This window comes from Crinia signifera, chromosome 12, assembly GCF_055691185.1.
Source record: "Crinia signifera chromosome 12, ASM5569118v1, whole genome shotgun sequence".
In the NCBI taxonomy this organism is placed as follows: Eukaryota; Metazoa; Chordata; class Amphibia; order Anura; family Myobatrachidae; genus Crinia; species Crinia signifera.
In genome coordinates, this window is record NC_139228.1 from 52,157,766 (window position 1) to 52,174,370 (window position 16,605).

The 16,605-nt window shown below is 49.6% G+C and overlaps 1 protein-coding gene across 2 annotated transcripts; it reads right to left on the minus strand.

Annotated features, from left to right (window-relative positions):
* Positions 1-236: 236 nt before the first annotated feature.
* LOC146050580 (nucleoplasmin-like) lies at positions 237-11,254 on the minus strand. Of its 2 annotated transcripts, none has more exons than XM_083167661.1 (9): positions 11,146-11,254; positions 6,732-6,803; positions 5,304-5,389; positions 4,915-5,037; positions 4,745-4,838; positions 3,925-4,055; positions 3,385-3,401; positions 3,133-3,163; positions 237-883 (listed from the first exon to the last, which is right to left on the minus strand). In XM_083167661.1, exons 2-9 carry the CDS (start codon positions 6,787-6,789, stop codon positions 839-841), a joined length of 585 nt encoding a protein of 194 aa, XP_083023787.1. In that variant the 5' UTR covers positions 6,790-6,803; positions 11,146-11,254; the 3' UTR covers positions 237-838. The 2 variants fall into 2 exon arrangements, with proteins under 2 accessions (XP_083023787.1, XP_083023786.1); XM_083167660.1 differs by having other exon boundaries at positions 3,385-3,404.
* Between the last annotated feature and the right edge of the window lie 5,351 nt (positions 11,255-16,605).

The following is a 16,605-nucleotide window of genomic DNA, read 5'->3' on the forward strand; positions in this document are numbered from 1 at the left end:
AGGTGAAGATAAAGCTGGCCATACATCAACAGATTTATTGTCAGATCTAGCTGGTTGGAACAAAAACCTAGTAATGGATGAGAGCAAAATGACAATTGACCATTTGCTTTGAAATGCTGGAAAACTACCAAACACTGTCATTCAGATATTACCAGGTTTGCGTTTCAACCAGCCAGATTTGATAGTCAATCTGTAGACTGTATGGCCATCTTAAGAAAAAGCAGTCTCTCACTTCCCGTAGAAGAGGGATTTTATTTTACAGAATTCCAGACAGCAGCACATTATTCATTAAAGCATAAAAAGTATTTCCATCCTGCAGTTTCTCCACATGCAGAACATACTCCACGTGGTGCAAAGCCATCAGGTGGATCATGGAGATCAGGTCACTAGGCAGCAGGAGAGGAGTCTGGATATGTAATACAGTCAGATGTTAGGCCATAAGGCAAGGTAGAAACCTGTGGGAAAGATCTGTTACACCTTGTAAAGGTGCCCACACACACTAGAAAGATCTGCGATCTTAAGATCTGCGCATGAATTAGCCATGAACTCTTTTCTCCACCCTGAACACAAGATTTCAGGCAAGCGCACAGCTTCAAAGATTTCTCTTAATATCCCATGTGCGTTCCTATGGATCTTTTGTTAAATATTCTGATCTTTCATGCAGCATGTAAAATCAGAAGATTTAGCAAGAGATCCATGGGAGTGTGCATCGGACCAATATCAGCCAATTATTAGAAAACATCGGATGATCAGAAATTGGCAAAACAAAAATTTAGTGTGTGGGGACCTTAAAGGAGAAGACTCCACAACAGTCATATCTAGGAGAGTCACAAAGCATCTACTTCTTAGCAGCTGGTTTCCTCCCCCTTCCTGCTCCTTTAGTCTGCAAGAGAACAGAGACATTAGTAGACACTTTATAGTATTAAGAGGGTAGAAGTATTGTGGGTACACAGATTTGTTAATATGCACATTTATAGCATTTGTAGTGTGTACGTTCCCTTAGGTTGTTAACCAGATTGAGGTTCCAGTTGCCCTAGGCCAGGCATGTCCAAACTATGGCCCTCCAGCTGTTGTGAAACTACACGTCCCATCATGCCCTGCCACAGTTTTGTTATTAGGGAATGCTAAAACTATGGCATTGCATGCTGGGATGTGTAGTTTCACAACAGCTGGAGGGACACAGTTTGGACATGCATGCCCTAGGCCAGGGCTGGGCAACACCGGTCCTCCAGATGTTAGTGAACTACACATCCCAGGATGCTTTGCATTAGTTTTGCTATGTGGCCCTGCTGAAACTGATGCAAGGCATGATGGGGTGTGTAGTTAATCAACATCTGGAGGGCCGGTGTTGACCAGCCCTGCCCTAGGCTAATACATATGTAGCCCCATTTATAATGATGCTAAACATGTGTATGGACACTCAGACTCTCCATTCATACTGCCTATGTGCATGTATTTGCAGTTTCTTATATGGCGCAGAAAAATTCAGTTGTACTTTACAATAGGAAACATGATCAAACAAACTGGGTAGTACCAAACCAACAGGTAGGAGGGCCCTGCTCTCAAGATTACAATCTATAAAGCCAATATGAGGGATACATAAGGATAGAATTTCATAGCATGGCAGTCCCACCAGATTACAAGACAGTCCTGATGGGATGCAGTTAGATATGAATGCTACTGGAGGTTATGTGGGGGTTCCGGAATATTGTAAGCTAGTCCAAAGAGGTGAGTTTTCAGGTAACGCTTGAAAGTTTGGAGGCTAGGGGGAGGAGTCTTAATGTGCATGGAAGGGCATTCCATAAGGCGAGTGCTGCATGACAAAAATCTGCAAGTGTAAGCACGAGAGAGTATTGTGTGGATGAGACGCAGATCTTGCGGAGAGGTTGGGTGGGATATATTTTGAATTAAAGATATGTTGGTTTAGTCCAGTTAATGGCATTGAATGTGAGTAGAAGTAGATCAGCAGGCGTTGAATGTATAGCTAGGAAGATCAGCCTCACAGCGCTATGTAGTGAGCTTGTGGAGTAGGATTGATTGTGTTCAGTGAAAGATATCAGGTTGGTAACTACTCTTGGGAGTATAAATTTTGTTTTGGAAATGTGGAGGTAGCGAGAGGACATCCAAGATGAAGTGGCAGAAAGGCATTCAGAGACACGGAACAATACGGATGGTGTCATTTCAGTGGAGGATAGATCGATTTGAGCATCATCTGTATGCCGATGATACTGAAAACCAGAAGAGCCGATTAGTTTGCCAAGAGATGAGGCATAGATTGAGAAAAGCAGAGGACCCAAGACTGAGCCTTGTGGTACTCCAGCGGACAGAGGTAGTGAGGAGGAGGTAGAGCACTGAAAGAGCGATTAGATGGGTAGGATGAGAACCAGGAAAGGGCTGTATTCTGAAGACCTAGGGATTGTAGTGTTTTTATGTAATTGAGGTTATACAAGTGGCATGTAGGATCTAATGCTTGTGGTATGTAAGAGACTGTGGGGCCCATTTATCAAACCATATTTGCAGCTAAATCCCCAGTTTTTGGGGTTTAGCCGCAAATATTAAGTATCACCTAAATGTATCAAATGGGGACCGCAGCAGGAATTTCCGATCCCTGCTGCGATCCCCCATAGGTTTCTATGGGGGATGCGAAGCTGCCCGATGTATTATCAGGCAGCCCGGCTTCGCATTCCTGGGCTATCGCCATTCTGGGATGGCGATAGCCTATGGCTGCAGGATCGCACTGCCGAGCGAGGCAGTGCGGTCGGCGCATTACCGTGCATGCGCAGACCCCCCGGCTTCCGGGTCAGGGCATCACAGGGACGGGCTCGTTTCGGAGCCCTGTCCCTGCGCCCTTCTAATAATAAATCCAGGTGGTATTTCACAATACCGCAATGTCACTGCGCCGGCAGTTGATAAATGCGCCCCTTTGGCTTTAGGCTGCCCAGCTGGCAGTGCAGCACAACATACATAAAGTAGTGGTTCCATCAGTAAGTTACATTGGTACAGCCATCTGTCAGTCACCTTAAGGACTTACATTGGGACGGGTGATCACCAAGAGTCTTAGGATAGATTAGTCCTTAATTATATTGTCACCTGCAGGGTGTGGCTACATTAGCTGTACGCTATTTCACATACCTTTTTCACAGGACTGTCCTCCTCAGAGCTCCTGTGGAGAAGACAATGTACACATTACCTGCCCAGTTCCGCAAGATGCAAATCACCAGCTACTATGTAGTGAAGTGGGAGCCAGCAGTACAATACAGAATGTCTTATACCACCACAGTGTGTAGAGGGGACCATACAGCCATTTAGTGATTATACTAAGAATCCGCCAGCCAGTGCACAACACTGATACAGTCATTACCTGCTAGATCCCAGAATACTTACTCTTCTTCTATTTTCTTCTTCTAGGGCAAACAAGCACATTATTAAACCATAGTCGTCACATTTACTCACTAACCCATCCCCATGGACACCTAAAGGTCCCCATACATGCTGTGATCAGCAGCATGTGATGCGTGCTCCCGCAGGCATCGCACAGTACAAAAAGTATGTGCTGCACGCGGATCACATAGAATGCGATACGCACACGTGATCCGAGCAATAACGCATCGCATTGCACGCTGCTTATCGCAGCGTGTATGGAGATCTTTAGTGATTATTCCCCAACTGAATGGACATCAGTTATGAGTTGAATACAAGCAGACTTCAACTCAGAACCCGTCAGATTAAGAATGTTAGACAAGGGGGGATCCAATAGTGAGGTTTAACGCATCTGCTTTGTGGTGATGTGTTTTGAAGCAGACTGTTCTTGTATAATGAACATATCTGCATTATGGGTTCATCGTTTCTATTATCAGTAGATAGATTCTCTTCTACAAAGCCCATGGCTAGTGCATAACACATGGAAGAAAGTCACAGCTGTACCTTCGTCAGGCCAGTTCTCTTAGAGGCTGGAGGTCTTTTTACACCTTTTGGTGGAGAATCTGGTTCTTCATCCTCCTCTTCCTCTACCTCCTCTTCAACTTCTTCTTCTGCCCAGGCACAATCTTCCTCCACTAAGGGAACAGTAATTACCATATGTTCCTTAATACTAGCCATCCACTGGGGCATTTATAAGGAGTTTACTACTGAATATCTAGACATACTTCCAACTCGCACAGCAGAGTTATGGGGCATACACATGGATCACTCCATGAGTACACCCTATAGCATTGGGTGGTCCTGCCCACTGCCATCACCCACATATAGATAGTGCATGCACTGTATATCCTGCTTAGATTGCAGGGTTTTGCCTAGAAGCTGATCAGCGCACATCACAGGGCTTTACATAAACTGAGGGCAATTGACAAATGTTGATTCAAGAAGGTACAAGAGTTGCCCCTAGTAATAGCCATGGCTTGGGCAGATTTTCTATAGACCACGGAGAGCTGTGTAACCTTCACGAAGACTAGCTCAATGATGCTGCATGAGTAGAGGTGGGCAATAAGAAGCCCTCCAGCTGTAGAGGACTGATACATGCCAGCATGCCTTGCCTTAGTTATGCTATTTGGCCATTTTGAAATGGCTACAAGGCATGCTGGGATGTGTAGTTACCCACCTATAGGGTGGCTTATTGACAAGCCATGAGCTATAGGGTTCACTAAAGATTCATTGGCACTAGAGTTACCCAAGCACAGACCAATGTGTATTCCACAGCTATACTGTACATAATCCCAGCAGCAGAACAGGCAACACTAATACTCACATGCGATGTGCTGACCACTGATAAACACTGGCCCAGAACCACATTTCAGCTGGAAAGTGATTGGAGGAGTCAGTTCAATGCCAACCATAGTGGCCTGCATGGGAGAACACAGACCAGATTAATACCAGATTAGCCAGGTATTTGTCAGTTAAAGTTTTAGTGGAACTCACCATTGGGAGAATAGAGGGCTTGAGGGTGGCAATGGGAACAGGTTTTGCGTCACTTCCTTCGTGTTCGTGAGGAAGTATTTCCACTATATGAAACTCATCCTTCACCTTCTCTCCCAAGCACACCTAAGGGACATCCACAAAAGTACAGATGCATGAAGTAGGGACAATCCTACTTGGAACATTATCAACAACTAGATTGTGGCCACCAAAGCACTTCTAGAACACATTCAGCCCCTTGGTAGTTCCAACATCACAATGGCTTATGGTGTTCCAAGCTACAGTGTCAGAGGGCTGCAGCAGTGAGCATGTGTGTCCCTTCCCTCAGAGCTGCCATTGAACAAGTCATATCCCAGAACACTACAAGAGACCATCAGTACCACCATACTTACCGTTCGCAGGACCAGCTGATGGTCGGTCTTATCTTCATCTGACATTTTAAACACAAAGGTCTTATTCTGCTCACTCAGCTCACACCCTATGGATGAGAACACTGTATGATGACCAGGCTCATGTCCAACACATTACAGTCATGTTCCTATGGGTCTCGTTTGAAGGGCAGCAGCTAGTTTTACATACAAGTTATGTTTGTCTCCCCCTTTCCTGCATGAGACATCCACAGCACAACTAGATATTGGATACAGTGCTCAGTAGTTGCAACTAGATTAGAGGGCTCTAAAGTGTATTATGTTCTCTTACTAAGCTTGGTCAGATTACTGTACATGGACCTATACATGACCCTGGCCAGAGCAGTGGTCGCCAGTTATAACATCTCTCCTACCAGCTGTACCCGGTGTGCCCCACCCATACACGGGGCAAGTGAGCCTCTGTGCCAACGATGCAGTCAAGCACAGATCACTCAGCACACAGCGATGCACCAGCGATCAGGCACAGCCAGTGTTCTCTGGTGAGAATACTGCATATTGTCATTCTCATACTCCCACCTGAAGTTATATCTGATTGGGCTGGTTGGAACAAGACTAGTAATTTATGGGAGCAGAAGACAGTGAACTATTTGCTACCAAACACTGATCAAAAATGGTGCGTCAGACGGAACAGTTCAATTCCATTTGATTTAACCAGTATCTCAACCACCAGTTTAGAGCAATCTTTTTCCAATAGATAAAGATGTACTTTGATATTCAAGTTTGGGTTTGGTATTTCATTCATGTCAGTCAACCATATTGATTATAGTTATATCTTCACAAGCACAGAATATCTCTTTTGCTGTAATTTGCTCCCACACATCACCAAACCATTGATTTAAATAGCACCACCTGATAGATCTTTAGTGGTGTACTAGCTTAAAGCTGTGTACACAGGCTTCGAATTTGCTTATAGAAGCAAAATCGAATCCACAGCGAATGGTTTTTAGGTCACTTTCGATCTGCATTTGATGCACGCTCGTATGTTCTCAAAATCAAAGAAAAATACACTGTGCAGCCAAGGAAATCTCGAATTCAATCCAGTAAATCGATTGATTACATTGTGCCTACACTGTAAAATCTAAATGATTGCAAAAGTACAGATCTAATGCCAAATTGGATAGGAAGATCCAATAGAAAATCAAATCGAAGTGTATGTACGCAGCTTTAGAATGACAAGAGAACACTACAAATGGAAGCAAGTACTTCACATGGCAGTGGAACAGCTGAACTGCATAGTCCCCAGATCTATACAATACTATGAGGCATATAGGAAATCATGTAGTGTGGGTGGCAGAGACCATTAGAACACTGCAGCTGACAGCCATCACCACTGGCTGTCCCCTTAGTTCCAGACAGTGGAAGCCCTAAAAGGAACAGAGCCATTTCACTTACCCCATATAAGAGACACAGGTCGCTCTATCTTGCTGGTGTTACTAGCTGTGAAGGCCATGTCTAGACTTTACTCTGTAGAACACAAAATGCCACTGGTAAAAGATCCATAGACAGGCACATTTACACCTTGTGCAGGTCAGTTATCATGGGACAGAATTAAGCAGCCTCAGCCTAAGCAGACACAGATGCTCTCAAACAGCCAACACATTATTACATACCACCACAGGCTCGCCTCTACCTGACACACATACCACAGGCTCTACCAGGCACATGTACCACCACTGGTTCGCCTCTACCTGACACACATACCACCTCCACCACAGGCTCTACCAGGCACATGTACCACCACAGGTTCGCCTCTACCTGACACACATACCACCTCCACCACAGGCTCTACCAGACACATGTACCACCACAGGCTCGCCTCTACCTGACACACATACCACCTCCACCACAGGCTCTACCAGACACATGTACCACCACAGGCTCGCCTCTACCTGACACATACCACCTCCACCACAGGCTCTACCAGACACATGTACCACCACAGGCTCGCCTCTACCTGACACACATACCACAGGCTCTACCAGGCACATGTACCACCACTGGTTCGCCTCTACCTGACACACATACCACCTCCACCACAGGCTCTACCAGGCACATGTACCACCACAGGTTCGCCTCTACCTGACACACATACCACCTCCACCACAGGCTCTACCAGACACATGTACCACCACAGGCTCGCCTCTACCTGACACACATACCACCTCCACCACAGGCTCTACCAGGCACATGTACCACCACAGGCTCGCCTCTACCTGACACATACCACCTCCACCACAGGCTCTACCAGGCACATGTACCACCACAGGCTCGCCTCTACCTGACACATACCACCTCCACCACAGGCTCTACCAGGCACATGTACCACCACAGGCTCGCCTCTACCTGACACACATACCACCTCCACCACAGGCTCTACCAGGCACATGTACCACCACAGGCTCGCCTCTACCTGACACATAGTACCTCCACCACAGGCTCTACCAGGCACATGTACCACCACAGGCTCGCCTCTACCTGACACATAGTACCTCCACCACAGGCTCTACCAGGCACATGTACCACCACAGGCTCACCTCTACCTGACACATAGTACCTCCACCACAGGCTCGCCTCTACCTGACACACATACCACCTCCACCACAGGCTCTACCAGACATGTACCACCACAGGCTCGCCTCTACCTGACACATACCACCTCCACCACAGGCTCTACCAGGCACATGTACCACCACAGGCTCGCCTCTACCTGACACACATACCACCTCCACCACAGGCTCTACCAGGCACATGTACCACCACAGGCTCGCCTCTACCCGACACATAGTACCTCCACCACAGGCTCTACCAGGCACATGTACCACCACAGGCTCGCCTCTACCTGACACACATACCACCTCCACCACAGGCTCTACCAGGCACATGTACCACCACAGGCTCGCCTCTACCTGACACATAGTACCTCCACCACAGGCTCTACCAGGCACATGTACCACCACAGGCTCGCCTCTACCTGACACATAGTACCTCCACCACAGGCTCTACCAGGCACATGTACCACCACAGGCTCACCTCTACCTGACACATAGTACCTCCACCACAGGCTCGCCTCTACCTGACACACATACCACCTCCACCACAGGCTCTACCAGACATGTACCACCACAGGCTCGCCTCTACCTGACACATACCACCTCCACCACAGGCTCTACCAGGCACATGTACCACCACAGGCTCGCCTCTACCTGACACACATACCACCTCCACCACAGGCTCTACCAGGCACATGTACCACCACAGGCTCGCCTCTACCCGACACATAGTACCTCCACCACAGGCTCTACCAGGCACATGTACCACCACAGGCTCGCCTCTACCTGACACATAGTACCTCCACCACAGGCTCTACCAGGCACATGTACCACCACAGGCTCACCTCTACCTGACACATAGTACCTCCACCACAGGCTCGCCTCTACCTGACACACATACCACCTCCACCACAGGCTCTACCAGACATGTACCACCACAGGCTCGCCTCTACCTGACACACGGTTATGGTATGCATCATAGACAGTCATATGGTCAACAGGATCAAAAGGTCAGAATCAGAATCAGAATCAACTTTATTGGCCAGGTGTGCTTGCGCACACTCGGAATTTGTTGTGGATATACAGTGCAGCATCAAGCAGGGATGAAGGGGGGGGGGGGGGAAGAGGCATTACATAGGTTACAGACACATTTCATGCTGGCAACACATGCTCATCGAGTAGCACAGCTGTACAGCAGGGACAGTACAGTATACACAGAGAATATGTACCCGCCAAGCTGCACAGCGCCTAGGCAGCCAATCAGCGGCGCCACTGGTCGCTGCAGCAGCCAGGTAGGTGACAATATAAGCAGGGACAGTACAGTGTCACACAGAGAACATATACCCACCAGGCTGCACAGCGCCTAGGCAGCCATCAGCGGCGCCACTGGTCGCTGCAGCAGCCAGGTAGGTGACAATATAGGCAGGGACAGTACAGTATCACACAGAGAACATATACCCGCCAAGCTGCACAGCGCCTAGGCACCGCACAGCCAGGTAGGTGACAATATGAGCAGGGACATTACAGTATCACACAGAACATATACCCGCCAAGCTGCACAGCGCCTAGGCAGCCATCAGCGGCGCCACTGGTCGCTGCAGCAGCCAGGTAGGTGACAATATAAGCAGGGACAGTACAGTGTCACACAGAGAACATATACCCCCAGGCTGCACAGCGCCTAGGCAGCCATCAGCGGCGCCACTGGTCGCTGCGGCAGCCAGATAGGTGACAATATAAGCAGGGACAGTACAGTACCACACAGAGAACATATACCTGCCAAGCTGCACAGCGCCTAGGCACCGCGCAGCCAGGTAGGTGACAATATAAGCAGGGACATTACAGTATCACACAGAACATATACCCACCAAGCTGCACAGCGCCTAGGCAGCCATCAGCGGCGCCACTGGTCGCTGCAGCAGCTGGGTGGTAACAGTATGAGCAAAGATACCGCAGTTATAGCAGGGACAGTACAGTTTTCACACAGGGGAACCACAGGGTACACAGGGGGTTACATATGCTGATTGCACAGATCCTAGGCAGCCATTTGCGGCGCCAGCTTCCTGTAGGGGAACAGCGTGGAGAGCCAGCAGGGGGGAGGGGGAGGGGGGGAGAAAGAGTCACTGGGGCCTGATGGAGTCAGTGGGGCCTAGGGCTGGAGTTGGGCCCTCCCTGGCTTGAGTTCCAATGGACCAGACGTCCAGACGTACCTCCTCCCTGGAGGGCGACGCCAGAGGCATAAAATGTCTTCTACAGCCTCTGGTGCTGGGGATCAGCAGCCGGGGCCTGCGGCCTGATCGCTTCTCATGTGAGGGTCAGCCGGGCGCCGGGGGGGGGGGGGCCGCAGCCGTCTTTGTGATCATGCCGCCAGGTCCTCCCTCCTGGGCCCTGAGTCACCAGCGTCTTCCCGGGGGCCAGCTCCGTGCCGCGGGTGTCTTCGGCGGCGGCGGTGGTATTTGATCCGTCTGTGATCGGAAGCTTCCCTTAGCTTCCCTGGCGCTGACCTCGCAGTAGAGGTCACGCTGCTGTGTATCGTACGTCGTGCCGGGCCTTGGCGGTGCGGCCGGGAGGGTGGACACCGTGCCGTCGGAAGCCGGGTAGCTGCCGCCAGGTCACCTTCCCTCTTCCCCTCCGTCCTCCCTCGTCTGCGTCTCCCCGCTGCTCTGGGGGCCGGGGATGTAAGCTCCGGTGGATGGGAGCTCGCGTGTGTGCGACCATCCCCGGCCCCGACCGGAAGTGTCTTTTTTCAACATGAGGTCAACATGAGTTTAAGGTGTCTATGTCGACATGGACACTAAGTGTACCGCGTCCCCGGGCATCGCTCACTGAGCTCTCTGCACACTATTTTATTCTCCCTCCACACCCTACTGGATGGTAGGGCATGAAATACCGCCTGTCGGCACATGTGGGCAGAAAATCTAGCAAAAAAGGCATGTTGACCTTCAGACCCTGTCAACCTACTGCGTGTCAACCTTTAAACCCTGTTGACCTTTTGACCCTGTATCTCCTGTAGGAGCCTGGCAGCTTTGTGGGAGGGTTGCCACTCCTTCAGGGGAGGGGGACCTGATTTGCGGGACTCTCCCGGCCATTCCAGGAGGGTAGGCAACCCTGTGATGAGTCAGTCTATGACCAATCCGGATACCCTGAAACACATACCACCCCCAACACAGGCTCTACCAGACACACATACCACCAGAGAGCCAGTAGCCAATTTTGGAGAATAAATATAACCTGTAAATAAAAAGATAAATCAGTTTTACCGCTCAGGGAACCAAGTTACTCTCACAGCCTTCACACGAGCGATCAGAAATCCCGAACAAGACAGATGATAGGAAAGACAGAGCACATGGAGGGGTATATAACAAGGACAGACACCTGAACTTAACTAGAACTTAATTAGACATTAAGTAGTGTTCATTAGCTTCCTATTTAACCCTGTGAGTTCCACGTACCTGCAGTCAGTCTGATTTAACCATCTGTGAAATAACACAGACTGAGTTACTAATGAAGTCACCTGGACAGTTGGGGTGCCTTTAGGACCGCGTTTGGGAACCTCTGCACTATGGCAGTGTTCACAAACGCGGTCCACAAGGCATCTAACCGTCCAGGTTTTAATAATACTGACAAATTCTGTAGGCACTCAGAGGGTTAAGGCTATCCATGTATATGCACAAATAACAAGCAATACTTTGGTAAAGTTGATTTGGTACACGGTCACTAAGTCCACCACAGGAAGGTCGAGATTCATTACTTAGGTCGACAAAAGCACCGGGTCCATATGGGGAAGGTTGACAGTGAAAAGGTCGACACTTTTTTTGTTTTTGAGCTGACGTGCAGACAGGTGGTATTTCATGCCGTACCATCCACTAGGGCGTGGTGGGAGAACAAAATAGTGTCTGAGCGTAGTGAGGCACCGAGCCCGAAGCATGGCGAGGGGACGCAGTGCACCAATACAGTGTCCATGTCGACAGTGTCTATATTCAGGACAAAAAAAATGGGAAAAACCCATGTCAACCTTCCCTACGTCGACCTAATGCTTGTCAACCAAATTACCCTCTTGACCTGAACCCATGTCGACCTGACGAGGGTGTCGCCTAAGGCCTGTTGACCTTCATTGGTTGACCTAATGAATGTTGACCTTCCTATGGTCGACCATATGATCCCAACCCAGTTGATTTCATCCTCTGTGCTCAAGCATGGGTATCCTTAAAACCTGGACTAGAAAGCTGGATACACACACAAATATTTATCTGTCCAATCTGTCTGTTGGGAACAAAAATCTGGAAATGTATGGGCAGTGGGCAGTGCTTAAAGTGGTCCTAGAGAGGTGACGGAACTCAAACCCCCACCCCCCCATGCCTACTAAAGAGAGAAACTGCGCGCGCGCTGCAAAAAGGGGCATGGTTTTAACAAAAGAAAGGGGCGTAGTCACGCCATTATTAGTGCCCCCCAGTAGTAATGATACATGTAGCAGTTCCCCTAGTAATGCCCCCAGTAGTAATGCCTCATGTAGTAATGCCCCCTGTAGTGCTACCCCCAGTAATGCCCCCAGTAATAGTGCTGCCTCCTTGGTAGTGCTGACCCCTTGGCAGTGCCCCCAGTAGTAGTGCTGCCCCCAGTAGTGCTGTCCCCAGTAATGCCCCCCAGTAGTTGTGCTGCCCCCTGTAGTAGTGCTGCCCCCAGTAGTAGTGCTGCCCTTAGTAATGCCCCCAGTAGTAGTGCTGCCCCCTGTAGTAGTGCTTCCCCAAGTAATGCCCCCAGTATCCCCCCCCCCCCCAGTAGAAGTGCTGCCCTTGCACACATTAAAATAGACAAAAAAAAACCAATACTTACCCCTCAGCTCCTGCCTCCGACCGGGTTGGGATCATTTGGTCGACAGTCATTAGGTCGACATGAGGAAAGGTCGACATGTGTCTAGGTCGACATAGGAAAATGTCGAAAGGTCATTAGTTCGACAGGTCGTTAGTTCGACAGGTCGTTAGTTCTACAGGTCGTTAGTTCGACATTGTCTAGGTCGACAGTGAAAAGATCGACATGGGGTTGCAAAAAATATCGCAGCCACCATGGAATGATTCCCCAGTGTGCGCAGTCTGTGCGTAGCCCAGGACTTACTCAGCGGGTGCGATAGAATCATGCTGATCGGGAGCGAAGCTGATGTCACATTACTTCCCCTAAAATGCCTGCGTTTTCCCTGACACTCCCAGAAAACGCACGGTTACCAGCCCCAAATGCCGGTTAACCTGTCAATCACTTGCGTACGACCAGCAATAAAAAACCCAGCAGAATTTTATCGCAGGAAGGCCTTGTGCATGTATATATATATGCCTGCGCAGTCTAATGATAATCACCTGGCCTGCAAATTTGCAGCAGTGCTAGTGGATCTTAATTAGGTCCATTGTACAGTGTATGTGCAAATATTTAAAACACCCACAAACCATTCCTCTTAATAGGGTTTTTGGCCATACACATGTTATCCACTAGGTGGCAGCACAGCACTGGCTGGTGCAGAGTACAATGTGCTGATGTCAAGCAGGTACAGTAGGTACCATTTGGAGGCTGACCCCATTCAGGGTACAAAGAGCAAAGCTCATGTATCTGAGAAGAGCAAGAAGTGGGAAGAGCTAAAAATCATAGTGGAAGAGGAAATACACGCAGACAAATACTATTATTATCATTATTTGCACTATTATTGCCCACTGCTGCTTACTGTCATTGCTGCAAGAATGTGTTATATTTTATAGTGATGTCACTGAGAATTCCCAGGACTCCCGCGTCACCCCGGCAGGCTGTAATACGTCGATCCTCATTGTGTCAATGTGACATTCAGGCACGTGTCACACTCATGTTACACAAGTCATTGGGGGGACATGCCTGGAATATATCACAGCTCACAGCAGGAATGTTCCCCATACTGATGTTAAGGTCAGACACACAATGCTCATTCCCATGTGCTGGAGGACATGGGGCAGCAGTGCTCATTATCTGTATCACTGAGTGACAGGGATACTTGCCTCCTGCACTGCACTCTAATACTGGCTACATGGCCACAGTCTTATTGTAGCCGATATCGCCCCAATAATCAGATAAAAGAACAATAGGTCAGATGTATGAAGCAGTGATAAAGGAGAAGTGGCCCATGGCAACCAATCAGCACTGAAGTAACATCTATAATTTGCAGAATATAAAATGATACAGAGCAGCTGATTGGCTACTATGGGCCACTTCTCTGGCTCACTTATTACTGCTTCATACATCTACCAGATTCGGCATGAAAAGCCGGCGGTCGGGATCCCGGCGTTCAAAATCCCAACGCCGGAATCCCGAACGCCGAAATCCCGAACGCCGAAATCCCGACAAGGGGGGGACGTGGATCGCCCCCCCTTGCGGGCTCGCTGCGCTCGCCACGCAGCGGGCCCGGGGCCTCGCTACGCTTGGCACACTAATTTATTCTCCCTCCGAGGGTGTCGTGGACACCCACGGGGGGGAGAAAGTGTCGGGATTTTGGCGTTTGGGATTCCGGCGTCGGGATTTTGAACGCCGAGATCCCGACCGCCGGGATTTAAACTGCATCCCCATCTACCTCAATATCACTTGTTGGTAAATGCGGATAACCCATTTTCACTACTCACGTGCGTGGTCACCGTACAGACAGGCTAACAGGCCGCGGTCCAACCAGAATGGACTTCAATCCTGAGGTTTTGGTGTCCCTGCGCTCACCAGTGTGATTCTGTGCATTAATCAGTGTTCCCAATCCTTCTGCCTAGGCACCTTGGGGAGGCGCTAGGCTCTTGCCAGGGTGTTTTGGGTGGTGGTCCAGGATCAAATCTAATATTTATAGTAAAATCAGGACTAGTGAAAACCTCCCAACTCTACTGAATTTCGCGGGACAGTCCCATTTTTTGGGATTGTCCTACATCCCGTTTGGGGCTGGCAGTGTCCCATGGTGGTGGTGGGCAGTTGGGTGTCCCCCCTGCCCGATGGTGAATAGATGCTGTGCGCATAGCATCTAGTCCTGGAGACAGAGGGGCTGGGGGCTTGGCCAGCAGCTCAAAGAACCACTGGCCATACCCCCTCAGCGTCAAAAATGGGGACTAGGCCATGCGCCCAAATATCACAAGTTGGAAGGCATGGTGTCAGCAAACGAGAGGCAAGGCCCTCAGGTGCAGCACCCTGCAAAGCCACACCTCTTTGTAGAGGCCACACCCCCTGATTGTGACACTCAGAAGCACTGCTGTACCTGCCACCTAACTGACCCTATGGTTCGTCCAACCGCACCTGATGCCTCCACAGTACCCTGTGTCTCATTATACTCAACCTTTTCTGGTGTCAACCATTTCCACGTCTACCTTTTTCAAATGTTGACCTTTTGACTGTCGACCAATAGTAGTTGACATATTCACTGTCCACCTAGATACTGTTGAACTAATAATCCACACCCACCGCACACTACTCTAATACCACTTTGACACCAAAACTACCAAGGTCGCACCCGGGTTTTTGGACCCGGGTGCAACCCGGCAGTTGTTCCCTTTTACACCGGGGGCCCCCGGCATTATAACGGGCGGGCGACGCCTGTGAAGTCAGGCGCTGACATGACATCATCTCCAAGCACCGGGAAACCTGCCGACCGACACCCCCGCACCGCCGACCGACACGCTGGGGGCAAGCCCAGTACCCAGGTAAGCTGCTGGGCTGCCCCCAGTCTCCGTGCACACAGGCATCCATTGACCTCTGTTGCTGTCTGCATTGTACCGCAGACAGCAGCTGATGCTGTACGCAGCGTCTGCCCAACCTCCGGACTGACCTCAGGGTGCTGCGGTCTGGAGGTGGGGGATACCTTATTAAAGGAAATGGGTCCCTGGGTCGGATGACCCGGGTTACCAATTTACACGGCCCCTGACTCCTGGGAAGCCCCGTGTCCGATCCTGAACATTTGCTGGGTCGGTCACCAGGTAACAGGTCCCGGGTTATTATTTTTTTTACCCCTTTTACACCAAGCCCCGGCCCGGACTGGAGCGGCAATAACCTGGGTCGTGGCTGGTGTAAAGGGGTATTATAGCGGTGTATGCTATGACACCAGGCCTCCCTAGTGGGCTGTGACAATGATCCAGTATTACTGTAGATGTACTGTGCCCTGCCTGTGACTGGCTCTATAGCTGTATCATATACAGAATATACAGCTGCTGCTGCATCTTCCATAGTAGTAATGCCGCAGGAGCCATCTTCTCTGTAATAGAAACACTCACCCATTGGACGGCAGCTACCTGAGCTACTGGCTGGTAGGTACAGCGCACTTACTGTGCCACCTTACACAATCCACTGAGAGTAGGTGGGCTCAGTGGCACATGCAGTGCCCTTGAGTCCCAGAGTGCCCACACAGCTCCAATTTTTTTAATACTTAGGCTTGGGCCACATATAGTGGTCAAACGGGATCCGCTTGGTCGCAAGTAGGAAGGTGAGGGTCACATACAGCGGCATGGCCGGATCTGGCAGAACAGGCACAGCCGCACTGTGGGGCAGATTTATTAAGCTCGGTGAAGTGATAAAGTGTCTGTTTTTTTAATCACCGGCAAATCAGCTACTATCTGTGAAGTTACAGGCTTGGTTTTAAAAATAACAGGTAGGACCTGATTGGCCGGTGATAAAAATCAGACACTTTATCACTTCACCGAGCTTAATAAATCTTCCCCTGTGCGAACACATACATATGAAATTCGACC